This window comes from Gigantopelta aegis, chromosome 10, assembly GCF_016097555.1.
Source record: "Gigantopelta aegis isolate Gae_Host chromosome 10, Gae_host_genome, whole genome shotgun sequence".
NCBI lineage: Eukaryota > Metazoa > Mollusca > Gastropoda > Neomphalida > Peltospiridae > Gigantopelta > Gigantopelta aegis.
In genome coordinates, this window is record NC_054708.1 from 41,554,522 (window position 1) to 41,578,058 (window position 23,537).

Genomic DNA, 23,537 nt, shown 5'->3' on the forward strand with positions numbered 1-23,537 from the left:
ATCCAGACACTTTTAGAAAAAAACATACTGTCAGGTTTAACAGGGTTCCACACATATGTGGTATTTGTTGTCCTTTGTTGATTTGAGAAAGAGCATGTAAACAGTATATAGCTGCTATTAAAAAGCACTAGCCTATATTATTAGCAACAGCAACAAAAATTCCATTTATATTGAACAAAATTTGTTCAAGGTACTTACATGTAGACCTATAAAAACAAGGACTGGCCTCGGTGGCGTCATGGTTAGGCCATCGGTCTACAGGCTGATAGGTACTGGGTTCGGATCCCAGTCGAGGCATGGGATTTTTAATCCAGATACCGACTCCAAACCCTGAGTGAGTGCTCCGCAAGGCTCAATTCATGGGTAGGTGTAAACCACTTGCACCGACCAGTGATCCATAACTGGTTCAACAAAGGCCACGGTTTGTGCTATCCTGCCTGTGGGAAGCGCAAATAAAAGATCCCTTGCTGCCTGTCGTAAAAGAGTAGCCTATGTGGCGACAGCAGGTTTCCTCGAAAAAACAGTGTCAGAATGACCATATGTTTGACGTCCAAAAGCCGATGATAAGATAAAAAATCTATTTGCTCTAGTGGTGTCGTTAAATAAAACAAAAGTTTACTTTTTTTTATAAAAACAACGTTTGGTACTTTTGATTCCAGCTTAGTTTCTTGCAATCTTAGAATAATTTCTGCACATACAGTGAGTTCTTGGTTGTTCAACATCGTTCAACAGGATCTCTAGATACTGTCTTAATGTGACTAACCCACACAAAAAGTTTGATGCTACTGTTTTTTGTCTTGCCTTTACGAAGTAAAAAGACGACATATAAATATTACATTTCCGACAGTGAAGGCGATGGTGTCAACATTTGTATTAAAGTTTTAACATTAAAGTTAACATTAAAGTTAACATTAAAGGTTAATATTAAAGTTAAACATAAATCAGTTTTTACACAAACTATAAATGAAACTTGGTTTATAGTTACACCTACATGCATGTATAGATTAGCAGTGACTTTTTTCCTTTGCGCTCTCCGTCTCAGCATGAAGATAGCATCTGAGTTAATAGCTTTTGGACTTTATTTTCAGCCTGCTTTTCATGGCAGAGCACTCTGTGATGTCAAATATATCGCAACGCTGACTGATTCTACAGGTGTGGAATGGAGATATCTTGTTTTGTTTACAACAACATTGATAAAGTATCTTTAATTTTAAATTAATTGTAAAAACAGTTAATGCATTTATGTAGTAGGTCTGAGTTAATTTTAACATTGGTGAATTTCAATTTTAAAAATTACACACAGACCCCCACCGAATCGTGCGTTTGCTCTTATTTTTTAAATTAAAATTATTAAATGGATTTTTTTTTTTACGAAATATAAAGTTGACAACCAGAATTATTATAATTCTGTTTTTGTCCTCCATTATTTAAACTAATATTTTAAGTTTTAGTTTGTTATTTGATATAATGGTGGGTTTTGTTTTTTATATAATGGATATGTATCCTAAATGAAACCTACTCATAAAATATTTAATGTGATCATTTGAATTCCAATCAAGCAGCCACCTGTCTTAAGATACATGTACCATTGTCAATTATCAGCATTTTATGAAATTACAGTCCATACACTGGGGGTGGGGTAAGGAGGGAGATAGTTACAGTCCATACACTGGAGGTAGGGTAAGGAGGCAGATAATTACAGTCCATGCACTAGAGGTGGGGTAAGGAGGGAGATAGTTACAGTCCATACATTGGGGGTGGGGTAAGGAGGGAGATACTTACAGTCCATACACTGGGTGTGGGGTGAGGAGGGAGATAGTTACAGTCCATACACTGTGGGTGGGGTAAGGAGGGAGATAGTTACAGTCCATACACTGGGGGTGGGGTGAGGAGGGAGATAATTACAGTCCATACACTGGAGGTGGGGTAAGGAGAGAGATAATTACAGTCCATACACTGGGTGTGGGGTGAGGAGGGAGATAGTTACAGTCCATACACTGGAGGTGGGGTAAGGAGAGAGATAATTACAGTCCATACACTGTGGGTGGGGTAAGGAGGGAGATAGTTACAGTCCATACACTGGGGGTGGGGTAAGGAGGGGATAATCACAGTCCATACACTGGGGGTGGGGTAAGGAGGGAGATAGTTACAGTCCATACACTGGGGGTGGGGTAAGGAGGGAGATAGTTACAGTCCATACACTGGGGGTGGGGTAAGGAGGGGATAATCACAGTCCATACACTGGGGGTGGGGTAAGGAGGGAGATAGTTACAGTCCATACACTGGGGGTGGGGTAAGGAGGGGATAATCACAGTCCATACACTGGGGGTGGGGTAAGGAGGGAGAAAATTAGTGTAAGCTTTTAAAATGAAATGAAATGTCAACATTTTTTATGAACACTATAGGTGGGGGATGGGTAGGGAAAAAAGACAACTGTATACTCGTGAAATTGACTTACATTATACAGCCATCGATGTTAAAGGACCGCCTACACATGTAACTATTCAGTTAGATCATGAAATATTGTGCAGATTGATTTATGTAACCATATACATGTATGTTTGATATGTTAATTGGATGGATGTTTGTATTCAGTTGAATTGAGTTCTGGTTTCTGTTCAGGTGTTCCTGTCTATTTGATGGCAACTTGTAGTGAGGATACTACTATCAACATTGTTTCAGTTGCCTGTATCCTTTTTGGACATCAATATATATATCTTTTTAACCACATTTGGATTTGGGTTTTTCCATCACTCACTTAAAATTGTTTATCATTATTTAAAACCCCAACCTTTCCATGTATGTGTATGAATATTGAGATGTCGAACAGATGTAGAGGTTTTATGTTTATTACTTGTTAACACCATATGTGAAATTCTGTTTGCTGAAACTCAACTCGTAGGCATTTAAAGCTCCAGTATCTCATCTCCATTATACCGGCCTCGGTGGCGTCTTGGCAGGCCATCGGTCTACAGGCTGGTAGGTACTGGGTTCGGATCCCAGTCGAGGCATGGGATTTTTAATCCAGATACCGACTCCAAACCCTGAGTGAGTGCTCTGCAAGGCTCAATGGATAGGTGTAAACCACTTGCACCGACCAGTGATCCATAACTGGTTCAACAAAGGCCATGGTTTGTGCTATCCTGCCTGTGGGAAGCGCAAATAAAAGATCCCTTGCTGCCAATCGGAAGAGTAGCCCATGTAGTGGCGACAGCGGGTTTCCTCTGAAAATCTGGGTGGTCCTTAACCATATGTCTGATGCCATATAACCGTAAATAAAATGTGTTGAGTGCGTCGTTAAATAAAACACTTCTTTCTTTCATCTCCATTATATAACGTTGTTGTCTTATGCAAAAATAACAAACACAGCTATTGTTTTAATAAATACACTAAAATATGTTTTTCTTTCAAATAATCATGGTCGGCTGCCTTGATCTTCAGCCATGTTTTGTAACACATTGTTAAAGAGAACAATAGAATATTACAGAGATCCGTATTGATGACATTTTTTGCATAAAATAGATGTGAAACACATGTAAACATATGACTGGTATAACTGCTAATCGCAGACATAAATTTACGATGTTCTGTGAAATTGTCTGCAGTCGTATGGTGATTTTCATAAGCCAGTTATGTTTTAAAATTTGAGCATGTCTTTCCTTTAACCTATAGCAGATAACAATGGCATTCCAGAGCTCCGTGTTGATCACACATTACAGGGCCATCTGTCTAGTGTTCGAGCTCTTTGTCTGAGTACATCCTGCAGAAAGGAATCAGACACTCGTGACTCGCAGTCATCAGTACATTCAGTAACATGTGGAGATGATCAGTCTTATGGACAGAAGATCATGTTTTCTGGTGGCGGACGTGCACAGATCCAAGTCTGGTGCGTCCACTTCCGGACTGGATGTGCGTCACTTGACAGCATTGCCAACAGTAATTATACAGATCGTCTGTTCAAAACTCCACATTTCGACGACTCCAGTTCTTGTATAGACGAGAAGACGTCAATGGCTTCTCCTGCTGAACGTTACAGTTCACAGAATGATGTTATTAATTCTTTGTTGTCGGTGAAGTCGGAGGAGGAATTCAGTCACGGTGATGCTCACAACAAGACTAGTTCACTGAGTGACTGTGGACCTTCTGACATGACCCCTGATAGAACAACCACACACTCTGATGATCCATCACCAACACTGTTAGGACAGTCACAGGTTTGTGGCAGCACAGAAGGTGATGATGTTGAAGCTCTAGTGAAGGTGCCTGAAAGGACTTTTTCATTCTGTGACAGTGTTTCACCAACAGAAATACAGGAACCAGAAATTGATAGCAATGTTCCTGATCAAACTATTTCACAGGGTACAAGAACTTCACTTAAAAGTTCGACATTAACAACACTGAAAGGACATGGTCATCACCATGGAGATATCCACACGAAGTCACATGATGCTGGTGGTTGTTTGTATGAACATTTGGCAAACTGTTTCTTGGGGGATCAGAGACACAGCAGAGGGAACAAGCCGTGGAAGGTGATGTTTTCTAAAGCAGACCCAGAAACCAGAATACTGGATCTCACTGCCTTCTCTGCTGATGACATTCACAGAGGCAACCATCTGGGCTTACACTTTGTGGCAGCTGCATGTTCTGATGGGTTTGTCAGGTAGTGTAGGTTTTACCACCATCATTTAAAGTCAGAATAATGTGTCTACTTGCTTTCACATATAACATATGTATAACATAACTGGTCATAAAACAGACAGAATTCACAATTGCTATGTCATATTTAGAAAACAGAGAGACACATCTTTACCCTCCCATGCAATCCAAATGACTGGATTATTTTTGATACATATCCGTGTGTCCTCGGGTGGGGGGTGGGGGGGTGGGGGTGGGGTTGTTGTGTAATCTTGAGACCTCTCCATTTGGAAATATCAGGAGTGCAATCCATTGCACTGCTGAAAATAATTCCTGGTGAGACATTTTATATAAGACAAGCTGTCCCCAAATTTAATTTTTTTTTTTTTTAAAGAAAAGCAATTACAAGCAATCACAAAAACACCACTTTCTGTTTTTGGGCAAGTGTAAATCTCGCATGAGTAACTGGTCACCTGTCATGGAGAGGACAAACCTGGGAGCTGTAGTGCCTTTGGAGGCTGTATGGACTCGTAATTAATAGCAGCTGAAAGATTCGGATGCAGATAAGTGCAGACATGCTAAATTGCAAAGGACTTTGTCTGTGTACAAATTATTTTCATATGCTTACAAAGACAGATTCAGTAAGTACTGGCGGAGGACTAAGGGAAAAAGGACACATAGACAAACTCGTAAAAACATAAGGCACCCTGATAACAGTTTCAGCATTATAGTCCCAACAAACACACACACACAGACACAGTCACAGACACACAGACACAGTCACACACACAGACACAGACACAGACACACACACACACACACACACACACACACACACACACACAGACAGTCACACACATACAGACACACACACACACAGTCACAGTCACACACAGACACACACACACACACAGTCACACACACAGTCACACACACACACACACACAGATGCACACAGTCACACACACACACACCCCGTCACACACACAGACACACAGTCACACACAGTCACACACACACACAGTCACACACACACACACACACACACACATACACAGTCACAGACACACACACACACACAGACAGACACACACACACACACAGTTACACACACACACAGTCACAGACACACGGTCACAGTCACACACACACACAGTCACAGTCACACACACACACAGTCACACACACACAAACATTCACACAGTCACATACACACAGACAGTCACACACACACATAGGCACAGTCACACACACACACACAGTCACACACACACAGACACACAAACACACACACAGACACACACAGTCACACACACAGTCACACATACACACACATACACACACAGACAGTCACACACACACAGTCACAGTCACATAGACACAGTCACACAGACACACACATACACACACACATGCACACAGTCACATACACACAGACAGGCACATTCACACACGCACACACACAGTCACACACACAGACACACATAAACTCACACACACACATACACACACACAGTCACACACACACACAGAGACAGTCACACACACACACAGTCACACACACAGACACACATAAACTCACACACACACAGTCACACACACACACACATAGTCACACACACACACACACACAGAGACACAGTCACACACACATACAGTCACACACACACTAACACTAACACACAATACACACACACACACACTAACAACACACACACACCAACACACACAATACACACACATACTAACAACACACACACACAATACACACACACACACTAAAGCACACACACACACACTAACACACACAATACACTCACACACACACACTAATACACTCACACACTAACACAATACACTCACACACACAATACACTCACACACACACACTAATACACTCACACACTAACACACAATACACTCACACACACTAACACACACAATACACTCACACACTAACACACACAATACACTCACACACACTAATACACTCACACACTAACACACACTAACACACAATACACTAACACACACACTAACACACAATACACTCACACACACACTAACACACAATACACTCACACACACACTAACACACAATACACTCACACACACACTAACACACACACACTAACACACAATACACTAACACACACACAATACACTCACACACACACTAACACACAATACACCCACACACACACTAACACACACACACTAACACACAATGCACTAACACACACTAACACACAATACACACACACACACACTAACACACAATACACTAACACACACACTAACACACAATACACTAACACACAATACACTCACACACAATACACTCACACACACACTAACACACAATACACTAACACACACACTAACACACAATACACTAACACACAATACACTAACACACAATACACTCACACACACAAATCTCATATGTAAATTAGCTTTTTTTCCAAATTTGAATATTTTTAGGAGGACGGGTCCTTTTTGGATCTTCCTCTGGCTTGTGGATTTTACGATAACTGGCAAGAGATCATAACTTTTAGAGCTCATCATGCAAGTCTTAACAGAACTCAAATAGTATTTCTATTTCTTGTTTCAGATTTTTGGGGTTTAATGAATCCTCCAGATCTCTAAGCCTTTTGCAACAGTCTGGTTACCATGGAAGCTGTGTTTTAAAAGTTCATCACTTTCCTGTTCGACACGGCCAAGACCATTCCACCAAGATGCTGTTGTTGTCTGCAGCAACAGATGGCCGAGTTGCCATTTGGGACGTCACTTCCCTCTGTGATGGTTACATCCATCACGTGAATGTGAGACACGACCAGGAGGAACACATTGCTGGTGGTCCTGATAACAGCCTTGGACCTGGTCGTCACTCCACGAGGAACAAGTCTAGAGTGACCCAGCACCCAGACCGATCCGTGCAGATCTCGGTCAATCCAGCCGGCACTCACTTGGTGGGTGAAGATTTCACTCCAGTACATGTGTTGAAGAGTCACCAGTCGGGAGTGAACAGTCTGCATGTGCGGGAGTTGAAAAGTAGGTGAATACCAAACCCATTATATTCTCATATAAATTTTAGTGGAATCTTGAAAAATAGGTGAATACCAAACCCACTATATTCTCATATAGATTTTAGTGGAATCTTGAAAAGTAGGTGAATACCAAACCCAGTATATTCTCATATAGATTTTAGTGGAATCTTGAAAAGTAGGTGAATACCAAACCCACTATATTCTCATATGGATTTTAGTGGAATCTTGAAAAGTAGGTGAATACCAAACCCAGTATATTCTCATATGGATTTTAGTGGAATCTTGAAAAGTAGGTGAATACCAAACCCAGTATATTCTCATATGGATTTTAGTGGATTCTTGAAAAGTAGGTGAATACCAAACCCACTATATTCTCATATAGATTTTAGTGGAATCTTGAAAAGTAGGTGAATACCAAAGCTGTTTTGTACTGATATAGATTTTAGTGCATTCGTGAGGGAATGGTGTACATGTGAGAGAGTTGAAAAGTAGGTGAATACCAAAGCCATTTTATTCCCTTATAGATTTTATTGGATTTTGTTTTCTTTTAATACTGTTGTACAATTTACTTTAACGGCAACCTTGTATAACAACCATACGTTAAATATATTCTTCAGTTATGTTCGTCCCATTATAAATATGTGTACATATATGTTATCTAGTGTATGGTGGACTTTATTGGCTCATTTAATGGAATGTGGGCAAATTGTTGTTATCTTGTATAATAAATTGAAAATTAAGATACTTACGTTATTCATGTCCAATACATGTAGTCCATATTCATTCGTTCATTTGCTTGATGGTTCATTCATTTGAATTCATGTATCCATTTATTTGTCTCATAATCATCTGAGATGGGGGATGATCAAGGGGATCCACTGCCCCCTTCCAGTGCTGGATGAAATCTAGACATTCAAATGAGCTGGCTGAAACCATTTCACCATGTATTTCCATCATGCTGGTCACAATATTAGTTTGTAATCCTTGGGGAAAAAAACCACACCTAGCGATTCATTTGAAACCCTGGTCCGAATATGAATAAACATTGTTATCCAGATTTGGGCATTACCATTTTAAAATTGAGGCAAAACTTAGCCTCCCTCAAAACAATGATTTGTCTGTTAATTAATTAATTCATTCATTCATTCATTCATATATGTCTATCAAAATTGTCTCTGTTTACAAGACAGTGTTGTGTTTCAGACCCCGTTTGAATGGTATTAAATTATTCATCTTGATTAATTTGCCTGCAGGTAACCGGTATATGATTTGAATGGTATTAAAGTATTCATGTTAATTTGCCTGCAGACAACCAGTATATGATTTGAATGGTATTAAGTTATTCATGTTGATTTGCCTGCAGATAACCGGTATATGATTTGAATGGTATTGAATTATTCATCTTGATTTGCCTGCAGACAACCGGTATATGATTTGAATGGTATTAAATTATTCATGTTAATTTGCCTGCAGATAACCGGTATATGATTTGAATGGTATTGAATTATTCATCTTGATTTGCATGCAGACAACTGGTATATGATTTGAATCATATTAACTTTTTCATCTTGATTTGCCTGCAGACAACCGGTATATGATTTGAATGGTATTAAATTATTTATCTTGATTTGCCTGCAGACAACCGGTATATGATTTGCAGTGGTGGAGATGACAACTGTCTGTCTGTATGTGTGGTGACAGTCACTGGTGTTGATGGGCTGCTCGTTACCATGACAACTGATCAAGTGTGTTGGAAACCCAGTGCTCACGCAGCTCAGATTACAGGTTAATATTGTCAGGGCTCGAACTTAAGAATTTGTCTCCCACGGCAGTTTTAAAAATAATCGCCATGGCTGAAATGGCCACCTGATGGCAATTTTGAGCCTGTCTTTAGGCAATATATTTTTTAACGTGACATTTGCAGCAAATAAACATAATTGAAAGGGTATTTTGTTGTATATAGACATTCAAACGAGTAAGTGTTGAATATTGGCAGTTAATGTACACCCGGTGTATACGTTTTGCCATTGTTGGGGAGTTTTACCGATGGCACAAAAGTGCCGTCGGTGATGCTCTCTACCTACGGCAATGTATATCTCAACGACGGCAATTGCCGTCGGTGCCGTCATTAAGTTCGAGCCCTGTATTGTGGTACCGTTTTTATCTTCAAAAACATACATGTAGTGTGTCATATCTTCTTTTCATTATTATCAATACTGTCATCACATATAACTGTTCATATAATTTTCTGGTTCATCAGTCATTCTGTTTATATATATGATGATGATTGTGTCGTTAGTTTTAACCCCTTCCATTGTATTAGCATTAACTCATTCCATGCAATTTCCTGCTTTTCTGATCATGAATATAATCTTTACGTTTAATAGAAAGGCTTTAATAAATATTTATTTCAATGAGACATTAATGGCACAAATATTTGTTCTATTGATTTTGTTTACTTATGCTATCCCATCCCCCATCCTGTTCCCTTCCCCCTAAAAACAGGATCCTCAGTTCATCAGAATTTCCTCAAAACCATATGTTGTTTCATGGTCTGTTTTTAAATATCAGTACACAACAGAACCTCTCTAAACTGGAAACCCCATAATACCAGACTTTTCACTTGGTCCCATGGATGTCCAGTTTAGAGAAGTTTCACTGTATTTGTTTTAGGTACTTGTGCTCTGGACCCAGTCACTGGTGAGGTCAGGTGTTGTGTTCAGGGTGAACGAGGAATTTCACTGTATTTGTTTTAGGTACATGTGCTCTGGACCCAGTCACTGGTGAGGTCAGGTGTTGTGTTCAGGGTGAACCAGGAATTTCACTGTATTTGTTTTAGGTACATGTGCTCTGGACCCAGTCACTGGTGAGGTCAGGTGTTGTGTTCAGGGTGAACGAGGAATTTCACTGTATTGGTTTTAGGTACATGTGCTCTGGAATCAGTCACTGGTGAGGTCAGGTGTTGTGTTCAGGGTGAACCAGGAATTTCACTGTATTGGTTTTAGGTACATGTGCTCTGGACCCAGTCACTGGTGAGGTCAGGTGTTGTGTTCAGGGTGAACCAGGAATTTCACTGTATTTGTTTTAGGTACATGTGCTCTGGACCCAGTCACTGGTGAGGTCAGGTGTTGTGTTCAGGGTGAACCAGGAATTTCACTGTATTGGTTTTAGGTACATGTGCTCTGGACCCAGTCACTGGTGAGGTCAGAGGTGATGTGTTCAGGGTGAACCAGGGTGAACCAGGAATTTCACTGTATTTGTTTTAGGTACATGTGCTCTGGACCCAGTCACTGGTGAGGTCAGGTGTTGTGTTCAGGGTGAACCAGGAATTTCACTGTATTTGTTTTAGGTACATGTGCTCTGGACCCAGTCACTGTATTGGTTTTGAGGTGGACCCAGGTGTCAGGTGTTGTGTTCAGGGTGAACCAGGAATTTCACTGTATTGGTTTTAGGTACATGTGCTCTGGACCCAGTCACTGGTGAGGTCAGGTGTTGTGTTCAGGGTGAACCAGGAATTTCACTGTATTTGTTTTAGGTACATGTGCTCTGGACCCAGTCACTGGTGAGGTCAGAGGTGATGTGTTCAGGGTGAACCAGGGTGAACCAGGAATTTCACTGTATTGTTTTAGGTACATGTGCTCTGGACAGTCACTGTGAGGTCAGGTGTTGTGTTCAGGGTGAACGAGGAATTTCACTGTAGGTACTGTGCTCTGGAATCAGTCACTGGTGAGGTCAGGTGTTGTGTTCAGGGTGAACCAGGAATTTCACTGTATTGGTTTTAGGTACATGTGCTCTGGACCCAGTCACTGGTGAGGTCAGGTGTTGTGTTCAGGGTGAACCAGGAATTTCACTGTATTGTTTTAGGTACATGTGCTCTGGACCCAGTCACTGGTGAGGTCAGAGGTGATGTGTTCAGGGTGAACCAGGGTGAACCAGGAATTTCACTGTATTTGTTTTAGGTACATGTGCTCTGGACCCAGTCACTGGTGAGGTCAGGTGTTGTGTTCAGGGTGAACCAGGAATTTCACTGTATTTGTTTTAGGTACATGTGCTCTGGACCCAGTCACTGGTGAGGTCAGGTGTTGTGTTCAGGGTGAACCAGGAATTTCACTGTATTTGTTTTAGGTACATGTGCTCTGGACCCAGTCACTGGTGAGGTCAGGTGTTGTGTTCAGGGTGAACCAGGAATTTCACTGTATTTGTTTTAGGTACATGTGCTCTGGACCCAGTCACTGGTGAGGTCAGGTGTTGTGTTCAGGGTGAACCAGGAATTCCACTGTATTTGTTTTAGGTACATGTGCTCTGGACCCAGTCACTGGTGAGGTCAGAGGTGATGTGTTCAGGGTGAACCAGGAATTTCACTGTATTTGTTTTAGGTACTTGTGCTCAGGACCCAGTCACTGGTGAGGTCAGGTGATGTGTTCAGGGTGAACCAGGAATGGATATGGGCATGGGAATGTATTACTTTTATTGTTTTTAGGCACGTGGATAGTTAGTGACGACCACATAGTTACTGTGTCAATAGACCAGCGTGTCTGTGTCTGGAGAGTGATCACAGAGACTGGGAAATCATTGCAGGTACATGTAAATTGGTTTCTACCTGATCACACATAAACCAAATTACTTCTTTCATGTAATATCATACTTTGACCCCAAGTGGCTGATGCATTTTTCATGCTGGGATGTCATTAAACATCAATTCTATTCTATTCTGTTCTATTCTATTCTACATGTGTATTCTATTCTATTCTATTCTATTCTACATGTGTATTCTATTATATTCTATTCTATTCTATTCTGTTCTATTCTATTTTGTTCTATTCTATTCTATTCTACATGTGTATTCTATTCTATTCTATTCTATTCTATTCTACATGTGTATTCTATTCTATTCTATTCTATTCTACATGTATATTCTATTCTATTCAATTTTATTCTATTCTATTCTATTCTACATGTGTATACTATTCTATTCTATTCTATTCTATTTTATTCTTTCATGTAAAAAAAAAAAAAAAAAAAAAAAAGTGGATATATGACATTTAACCTACATGTATATTTACACTTATTGTGTTAACTAAATGACTGCTAACCTACGACGTACACTAGAACCCAAAGGTACAGTCTCCATGTTTGTAACAATTGGCTTTATTACATTAGGATGATAAAATTATCTAAACTTAGGAATATTCTGTACATATTGAATTTCGAAAACAAAAATACATAAATTGTGCCAATCGTAAGTGCTACATGTATACAGAGAATAACTAGTTAATCATTTGGATGTGCCTTATCTTGTGAACATAAGAATAGGGATGTCTTGCGTAATGCCTGCGATATCCTATGTCATTAACTGATTATTATCTTAATCCATAAAAAATTGAGGGCAAAAACTATTCTGCTTGTTTTTGTCAGTTACAATGTATGATTATGTAGATCAAGTGAATGGTTTAGTGACATGTCTGTTGATTTGACACACCTGTGTTGCTAGTGGCAGGATCATTTGCTCATCATTATCGGTCAATATAAACAGGCAGTTGTTGCAGGATATATGTATACACCAACCTCTGAATAACAAACATTGGAGATATATCACCTTTTGGATTCACATTTACAAATCATTGAAGAATCCTTTTTATAACCCTGGTAAATGTACAGTCAAATCCACTTTATTGCATATCAGTTTATAACATAAATTGGTTATTTGCATAGTTTTCTGCTGCACAGAACCTTTTAGCATTAAACCAATACAAATTATATTGCATAATTGAATAGCTTTATAAAGACAAATATCTGTTACTATTTTTATAAAGAATAACCGGTTATTGCCTTAAGATACCAACCTTCTCCTGTGAAGTTTAGAATGGCCATTCAAACAAGAATAGTTAGAAAATCTTATTTATTGACGTTTTTGAAAGCAAATTCAGTACCATTAACCTCACAAGACTTTTATAGAATGACATCATACAAAATAACTACATTTTGTCACATGCAAACACAAGTTTTGTATATTTATCATAACCCAAAATGTTATTAAAAATCTAGTCTGAAAGAAAGAAGTGTTTTATTTAATGATGCACTCAACACATTTTATTTACGGGTATATGGCGTCAGACATATGGTTAAGGACCACACAGATTTTGAGAGGAAACCCGCTGTCGCCACTACATGGGCTACTCTTCCGATTAGCGGCAAGGGATCTTTTATTTGCGCTTCCCACAGGCAGGATAGCACAAACCATGGCCTTTGTTATGGATCACTGGTCGGTGCAAGTGGTTTTACACCTACCCATTGAGCCTTGTGGAGCACTCACTCAGGGTTTGGAGTCGGTATCTGGATTAAAAATCCCATGCCTCGACTGGGATCCGAACCCAGTACCTACCAGCCTATAGACCGATGGCCTGCCACTACGCCACCGAGGCCGGTTACCTAGTCTGAAATACTTGAGTCGAGTATATATAAATTATAGATGGGTATCATATCATGCCAGTGTACATGTATAGAGTGATTGCAGGATATAATTAAATATTCTGACTGCATGATACAGCCTGAGGATTTTCAAATACTCTTTGGCAACCATTAATAACATACTTAATTCTATCCACGCACTGTTGAAGTTAGAATGAAACTTCACCATAACACAAATAGCAATTTACTGACTGAATTGTTCAAGCGAAGACTGAAAGGGATTTTGTTATTTGGGGTTATTAGTTTTGGTAATATTCCTTCTGATTTTAGGTGAGTTCTTTATTAACTTTTTTGAGAAATATTATTTGTCTAATCCTGTGATATATTTAACATAGAATGGGTTAAGTGTGAGAATTCTCTCCGAAATGCGAATTTGTTACAAAGAATAAACTTGTCCCTGGGAGGCTTGTGTATTATTTTTTTTATCAGTCTGCATTTTGCTGTGCCTTCTATACTGTGTAATATATATGGCTTTTTAAAATATCAAAAGAATTTAAGGGTCAGACGATATTTTCGACATTATTTTCTGAATGTCAATTATATTAGCTAGACCATAATGTCACGCATGGTATTGTTCCATTTTAACGAAAGTGGGTCTAAGCAACCCATAAATGAATTAAAATCCACTGTCATTGACACTGTCGACTAGTTCTAATGGCGAAAACATGCTTACATTTGCACGTAAATTAGGGCGAAAGCGAAAGGTCTGCTAAGTGCCCATAACTTGCTTTTTCACAAAGCACTTCATTTGCACGCTTTGCACGTGTATTCCATGTTCCCAATGCTGAATTTCCGTATAATTGGAGCTTGCGTTCGTGTACGGTGCACACTCCAAATTCAACAATGGTACGACTTCAACTGACTATCGAAGATCGAGGAAGGGCTATTGCTTGGCTTCAGGATGGCAATACGCAAAAAAAAGTTGCTCTGAGACTTGGTGTCAGTCAGAGTGTCGTTGGCCGACTGTGGCAACGGTACCAAGCAACGAATTCTGTTCGAAATCATCCACGTTCGGGAAGACCCCGAAGCACTACAAATAGAGAGGACCGCTACATCACCAATATGGCTCTACGTCAACGCACAACCACTGCACGCAGATTACGTGACAATCTGCGGACTGCGACTGGAACTCGAGTGTCTGATCAAACCATACGCAATCGTCTGAGAGCCAATAATCTACGCTGCCGTCGCCAGGCTGTTCGACCACCACTCCTACCACGTCACAGAACGGCCAGACGTCACTGGTGCACGCTTCATCTGCGGTGGCAACGTGTTCAGTGGGGTCGAGTGATGTTCACTGATGAGTCCAGGTGTAGTCTCCAGTTCAACGACGGTCGGGTTCGTGTCTACAGACGTCCTGGGGAGTGCTTCGCTGACGTTAACGTTAGACAACGTCACCGGTTCCGTGGTGGCAGTGTCATGGTGTGGGACGGCATCTCTATCCACCACAGGACCCCCCTCTATGTGGTGGATGGCAATCTGAATGGAATCCGCTATCTGAATGAGATTATCCGGCCGTTGGTTCTCCCAGGCCTTCAGCAGATTGGCGGCGGGGCAGTTCTGCAGGATGACAATGCCAGACCCCACCGCGCCAGGGTGGTAACGGACTTTCTCAGACAACAAGGTATCGCCAGGATGGATTGGCCAGCATATTCGCCTGACTTGGCCCCAATAGAGCACGCCTGGGACGAATTAGGCAGGAGAGTTCGGGATAACCATGCCCCTCCGGCGAACCTTCATGATCTGGGTCAACTTCTTATGGCAGAGTGGCAGGCCATTCCCCAAGAGTTCTTCAGACGTCTGATCAACAGCATGAGGCAACGATGTGTCGAGTGTATTCGCGCCAGGGGTGGATTCACACACTATTAAACAAATGTTCTAATGTGTAAAATCCATGTTTGACAACCTTCAACTTTGACAGCATGTCATGTGACTTTCTTGTATACAGTGACGTTTATTTGTGCTTTTTTGTAAATATGGAACAATAAAAAAAAAAATTGGTGTAGTTTACATCCTCAATCTAATACACTCTGAAACTTATTTGGTTATACATTTTTGACCCTTAAATTCTTTTGAGTAGTATACTAGCTTGGAAAACGGCTCATTTTAAAGAGTAATTTAATTTATTAAAGAACTTAGAAGAGGCATAATTCTTTCTGATGTATGGGTGGGTGTATGCAACATGCATCAATACATATGGATATACATACACATAGTTTTTTTTCTTTTGTACAGGTATGTGGTTTATGTGTAAAAAAAAATAAGAAGTATGATCCTAAAACATTTTAAGTTACAAAATGACAGCTTTTAGGACACCAAACACTAAGAATATATTAATTAAAAAGAATAGAGGCTTTTAAAAACATTTAATATGAAGTGTATGCGGAAACACATTTGTTTTTAAAATATAATACTCTGATAAAACATCAGCTTTGAATTGTTATTTATGTAAATTTAAAATGTTTGTTTTTGTCAGGTGAAACTGATTGACACGAAATATATTCATGTCTCTGACGTTTCCAACATTGACATATGGCAGGACAGGTGAGATTTATTATATTCCTGTTATAGTGGAGTCCGTCCCCTTTTGTCAGCCCAGTGGGTTATTTTCCATTGCAGCTATTCAAGGTCTGATTTATTGTTTAAAAAACATGGTATGTACTGCCCTCTCTGAAGAAGTGCTTATTAAAATCCCTTCTGTAAGGAATACCATATATGTATAAATATATGGCTGCAACAAGATTAACAAGAAGTGATTTGATTTCAGCTCTTTTTTGCATAAAATGAGTTTCACAAAATAGACTGCATTAAATCAGAAATGCTGAACAATGGCTTAATTGAGTATGGTTTACCATTTACAATTATCCTTGGTTGATACATGCAGCTGTGGTTGAAACAGTAAATATATACACTGGGGGCGGGGAGGGGGTTGTATGAATTTTACACCCCCCCCCCCCCCCCCCCCCCCCCCCCCCCCCCCCACCCCACCCCATTGTACCTCAAGCAGGCATTCTTCCACTGTGGCATATAGCGCTCGTGTAGTTGAGACAGTATTACATTTTCTAATGTTGTTACTGAACCACATTACGTTTGTAATCTTATTACTCAGTCTGGACCAACATAATCCATACAATTTAGACAGATTTCCACAATACACTGATACTGGTTTAGGCAGAGTGCTATATGAATTTCTCTTCTTTTTATACAAAAATATTAGATTTGCATGATTGCAGTCCAGTAGCAGCTATCTTAAGTGTGCTCTATATTTCAGATATCAGTGTTATTCAGTTTATTTCAACTACATTGCAGTTTATATAAGATAATAAAGATGGCAGAGTGTGTATGCCCGAGGCACAGTGACCCATAGGTTGCAGCTGGTGTGTATGTGTTTGTACAGAGGCTAGACTGATGCAGGGACTTTCTACAGAGGGGTGCACATTAAAAAGGGACACCTACAGTTTTCAACTCTTGCATTTCTAACAATTAATGTCTATGGCAAAAAAAACACAAAGTAGGGAAAAAAGTAAAAAATAATGTCCACAGCCAAAAAAAAGGTGTCATGTAGAATTTAGGTGCATATAGGTAGTCCTCCCCGGAAAACACCAGCTGACCCATGTATTACCACTGCCCCACTAAAGTGAAATATACTTGTTACATTCCATCTGATAAACATTGGATTTTCAAGGCACTTCGAAGTTCATGGAGGGTTGTTACAACCTATATCGACTCCCTCTTGGGTAAGTGCCTTTTGTGTGTGGGTGTGTGTGCATGCGTTTGTGTGTGCATTGGCGTAGGAAGTGTGGGGGGGGGGGGGGGGGGGCACTTTTCTTGATCCAGTAGCAGCAGCGATGGTTTATATATATTTTATATATATATATATATATATATATATATATATATATATATGTGTGTGTGTGTGTGTATGTGTCCCCTCCTTCTTTTGGCACCTTCTTACACCACTGGTGTGTGTGGTAAACTATATATTCATATAAAGTGTAGTATTAGAAGGAATAGTTTCAGGTTTCTGCTCCACCACAATGAACTAGGTTTCACCAAATGTCTGACTTTCAGTTAATAGCAGCTGACTAAACAATGTTCTGGGACAGTATGAACATTCCTGTCCATTCCATCTTTGAGAAGACCGTTGAGGTTTTGAGGAGTGTTAGTCTTGTTAACAGCGGGCAATGACAGTAATTCAAACTTTCACTGCCTTTACACAGTGTGTCAATTTTGGTTTGTCTCATTCATTACAGGGGGAAAATAAAGGTTGCCATCTGTGGAGAAGGTCTGAGCATTTTAACCATTGACTCGGTGAAAAGCGACACTTCAGCTTCCTGATCTATTGCTGATGTGACATGTTTAATCTCACAATGTAAAACTGTTACAGTAGCAGACCCCTGACCCCTGAGGTCAGTGGAGGCATAGGTCACGGAATCTATCAGACGGAGAGAAAACGTGAACCCTATGCTCGCTGACACAGCGGAAGACGGAAGACGAATGATTTTAATAAAATATACATCTGGTATATCAAGCCTTATCTTCATTTTCTTAGTAACCAGGGTATGTTAAAAACCATTTTGATGTGGATTTGGGAAGGGAGCTCATGACATCATTTTGTCTGAAGAACGTACTGTCACTTGATAATGCTAAGATTAAATTAAGAATCCTTCATTTCAAACACAGTAAACATAGTGAGAGAAAATATACGATTCCATACTGCTATTTTGTAAGAATAACCTGTGTGGTTTCCTCTCTATCTAAACCATAATAAAATACAATTATGACAATAGCAATTAATATATGTGTAATTTAGTTTAAGTGTAGTTTAAAATGTGCTAAGGTGTTGTTAGACAAATATTCTTTACCTTTCATAGTAAAACATACTAGCAATCTCCGAACCTTAGGTATTACGTTTTAGACCTGGTCCTGTAAACCTTTCCTGCAGACCGGACATACCACAGACTTTAATATACAGGTCAAACTCAGATGGTGGTAGTCGCTTATTCCCTGTGACATCATGCTATTTTACATAGAATTTGTTCTGGGGCAATATTTGCATTAAAATACATTAAGTATTGCATGGTGGTGTGCAATCTTAATGCCTGTGGTTTAACCACTATGCCACTGAGGCCAGTTCAGCAAAGAAAACAAATTGCAGCATAGCATTTCCAAAGTAAGCCAATAAATGACGGAGTGGGTAACTTAATGTTATGACTCACAGTTCTATATGCAGTACTGCTATCACCAAGCTACAAACTCGCGTCATTACTCAAACCTTTGAAGAAAAAAAAATTCTATTATTGTTTTATTTTTTTTTATTTACTATTATTTTATTTTTTTACATGCTGTCAAAAAGCATCAAATCAGTTTGAAATTAATACTCGCGACCTTGGACAACAGCTCTAATCATGGAACATATTAATCATTTAATAGATTTCATTTATTCTTCAATCAATATCCAGAGAAAATTCATTTGCCTCCCAGTGTTAACTAATAAGTGTTAAAAGAACTTGATACCAGACTGACCGATATAACTCCCCGGGAGACTTGCAATGAATGATCAAGGTTATATCAATATTGCTTTAAAACACAAATTTAGAATAGTAACGGTGTTCGACATAAGGCCATTACAGTCCAGCGATGTGTTATTAATCAAGTAATAACTTGGTAACAAAACTTGCTTTTTGCACAGCGGTCAACTGTAACGAAAAGAGGCAACAGAGCTGATGTAAACCAACACAGGAGAGGATACAGGGGTTGTCTAGGGATTGGTGTCGCGTCCAAAAAGGGAACCTACGGTATTCCAAAGTATACTAACATGCATTACATAGGCGATTTTCATGGTACTTTTAAGTTCGAGGGAAAGGTGCGCAACTTAAAAATACCGCACATAAAACAAAAAAACAAATGAACAAACCTTTAAAAAAACAAAAGACGGGGTCATGCCTTTATCTTCAGGGCGGGCGAGGATGAAATTCTAAGATCTATTTTATAATGACATTAGGGAAGTTTCAGGCGCGTGTGTGTGTGTGGGGGGGGGGGGGGGGGGTTGGAGGGCGGATCCCCCTGCTCAAGCACCACTACTGTCTAGACCCACATCCGCAAAAAATCCTACCCACGCGTCTATTTAGATATTAACGCCTTTCGTAAATTAGGTTATTGTGGTTTTTTCATGCAAAGTGCGTAAGTATTCTTGTCCCATTGTGTCTGTTTATCCTGCTTTGTCTGTATCTTTCTCTCTGATGTGCGTGTATGTGTGTGTGTACGTACGGGCTCCCATTTTTGTGGAGGAGGGGCAGGTGTGTGTGTGTGTGTGTGTGTGTGTGTGTGTGTGTGTGAACCTACAAAGGGCGTTTAAAAATCGCGTCGGGAGACCGATTTCATAGCCTTTGTTTCATTTCCTTTCCAAAATCAGCTGACGTCTTGCAGGCTCATGAAATGCTGTCCACGGTTCTTTGACGCATGGGAATGAATACAGATTTGGAATAAATGCCAATGAAGCTAATATTATGTTACAAGACTCCAGTCTTTTGATAACAGGTCATACGACTCATAACTGAAATCATATTACACACAAGTAAAATAAGAATATAATATATAGATTTAACACTCGCTTCAGACAACACGAGGGGCGGGACTGAGCTCAGTCGGTAGCGCGATCGCCTGAGGTGCGTTGATGGTATGATCGAACCCACCCATCGGTAGACCCATTCTCGGGCCTTTTTCTTCAACAGTAGGGTCTTTAGAAAACTGTCATCAGGGCACAGTAAAGTAGCATCTTCTTCAGCTAGAGAAGAAGAATTTTGGTTTGTTTAACGACACCACTAGAGCACATTGATATTTTTAATCATCCGCTATTGGATGTCAAACATTTGGTAATTTTGACATATAGTCATCAGAGGAAACCCGCTACATATTTTCTAATGCAGAAAGGGATCTTTTATATGCACTTTCCACAGGAGAGTACTCCTTTCCCCGTCGTCTTCACGGGCCAATGGTGGACACACCAGATACTGACCTTGATATGGGGGGGGGGGGGGGGGGGGGGTGAACTTTTCGATTACGAATGCAACTCGATTACTGATGATAACTGGCCATGTTTCCATGTGAATGTATCGTGAATACCAGTCATTAATGTCATATTACATTATCCATCAATTCATTAATCGTTTGTCGCATATCGCAAGTACTATAAGCAGCCAGGACATTTCAGGCCCTTACGCAGAAATTTATATCGGGGGGGGGGGGGGGGGGGGGGGGGGCGTAATCGACGGCCCAAAGTGCCGGAGTTGCTAGGGGGGTCCGGGGGTAAAATGAAATATTTTAAAATCTAGAATGCAGGAGATGCATTTTCCTGCATTCTGGGAAGTAAAATTGTCACATCGTCGGACTATTTTTATTTTTTTTACACATCCACGGATGGACCTCGGCACCCCTCGCACCCCCCCATTCCCGCGTACGGACCTGCGTTTTCTACTTCTGTCGCGTGTTTCAATATCGCAAGTACTATAAGAAGCCAGTACGTTTTCTACTTCTGTTGCGTGTTTCAATATCACAAGTACCATAAGAAGCCAGTACGTTTTCGACTTGTGTCGCGTGTCGGCATATCGCAAGTACTATGAGAAGCCAACTTACATTTTCTACTTCTGTCGCATGTAGGAACATTACCTTCGATGTCCATACGCTTGTTTGTTTGTTTGTTTTGTTTAACGACACCACTAGAGTACATTGATTTATTATTGGATGTCAAACATTTGTTAATGTTGACATATAGTCTTAGATATGAAACCCGCTACATGTTACCATTAGTAGCAAAGGATCTTTTATATGTACCATCCCACAGACAGGATAGCACATACTGCGGCCTTTGATATACCAGTCATGGTGCACTGGCTGGAACGATAAATAGCCCATGGACCCACCAACGGGGATCGATCCCAAACCCAACAGCGCATCAATGGAGCGCGTTACCACTGGGCTAGGTCCTGCCCCCTGCCCATACACATTAAAGATATGAAAACGAAGGACATTTCCCCGAGAAAATTGACGGTAATATGCGTTAATCTAATACACCATAAAGTAACATTTTAAAAGTGTATATAACAGAAGCCGTAACATGGATAATCAGGCCTTGACCTTAAAGATATATTGTCACAGACCACTGACCTATTTAATGGTCTAACAAAGTATTACCTGAACAAAAATAATTTGATTTGTCCCTAAATGTAATTTATTCAGCCATCTTTCGTCATAACCACTATACTCCATTTATTAATGATATTTTGTAAAAATAATTGAATTATGGCAATGGTCCATAATGCAAAAACTAAAATTGCCGAGAGGGTTGACATGGATTTCACTCCATCATAGTTCAGTTAAGGTGATGCAATAGCTATATTTGGTTCCAACAACTAATGTAATTTTTATTTATTAATTTTTTTTAGAGAAATAAGGTCTTTAAATCCGTGACAGTATGCCATTAACATTTTCCAGTGATGGCCCACCGGGTTATAAAAATAGTGTAGCCCACAGTAAAAATTGTAATAAATATATATTTGTTTTGAAAAACGGCAAATAAAATCATAATTTATACCTACAAAATATTTTAAAAACCAAATATCTTTGTCAAGATTTTTACAGAATAAAATATCTTGTATATCCATTAGTTTTATGAAATTTAAAAACGTCATTATGAAAAACTCACAATTAATCTAGTTTTGTTTGAAAACGACAGCAGCAACAGCGACAACACACACATACAGACGCACGTATGCACGCACAGACACACGGAGAGAGAGAGAGAGAGAGAGAGAGGGGGGGGAGAGAGAGGGAGGGGAGAAGAGAGAGGGGGGGGGGGAGGGGACGTAACAAAAACCTACTTAAAATTTACTTTTTGTCCCTATATAAAGATGGCCTTTAAAGTAGAAACAACAAAAAATATTATATAAAACGTTGCTAGGGATTTTTTTCAAGAACAAGGTTTCACAATATCGCACGATTAATTGATTTTGTTACCAAACACTTCTACAAAAAATAAGTGTACATTGTTTTATTTCGTGTTGGAGTGTTCAGTGTGTCAAGTATGTGATTACAAGCGACCAGCGAACAAAGTGAATGCGACTGCAGTACTAATTTTAACAAGAATGCGAGCTTTTCTGTACAAGGTATAACTGTAGATACCCGAGTGCAGCTTTGTACATCTGTAACAAAATATACATACGAGTAAAATCAAATTCATGGGAATTATACACTGCACACGTTTCTTCAGAATAATTCAACCCCCACAACATTTTGTTCAGAGTAAGAGAGCAGTTAATACCATTTAATTATAATAATAATAACAATCCAGCCATTATAGTCGATTGATCTTAATAAAGTCAGTCT

At 39.7% G+C, this 23,537-nt stretch overlaps 1 protein-coding gene across 4 annotated transcripts in view; it reads left to right on the plus strand.

Annotated features, from left to right (window-relative positions):
* LOC121384356 (WD repeat-containing protein 6-like) overlaps positions 1-18,678 on the plus strand; it is a 41,009-nt gene extending 22,331 nt beyond the window's left edge. For 3 of the 4 annotated variants that reach the window (XM_041514717.1, XM_041514718.1, XM_041514719.1), the window contains 8 exons: positions 1,089-1,152; positions 2,623-2,688; positions 3,676-4,660; positions 7,250-7,689; positions 9,324-9,470; positions 12,166-12,263; positions 16,630-16,697; positions 18,407-18,678. In XM_041514717.1, the coding sequence (XP_041370651.1) occupies positions 1,089-1,152; positions 2,623-2,688; positions 3,676-4,660; positions 7,250-7,689; positions 9,324-9,470; positions 12,166-12,263; positions 16,630-16,697; positions 18,407-18,491 (1,953 nt within the window). In that variant the 3' untranslated portion in view covers positions 18,492-18,678. Of the gene's footprint in view, positions 1-1,088; positions 1,153-2,622; positions 2,689-3,675; positions 4,661-7,249; positions 7,694-9,323; positions 9,471-12,165; positions 12,264-16,629; positions 16,698-18,406 lie in introns of those variants that run through there. The other variant, XR_005959378.1, reaches the window with a different exon arrangement.
* Positions 18,679-23,537: the final 4,859 nt, after the last annotated feature.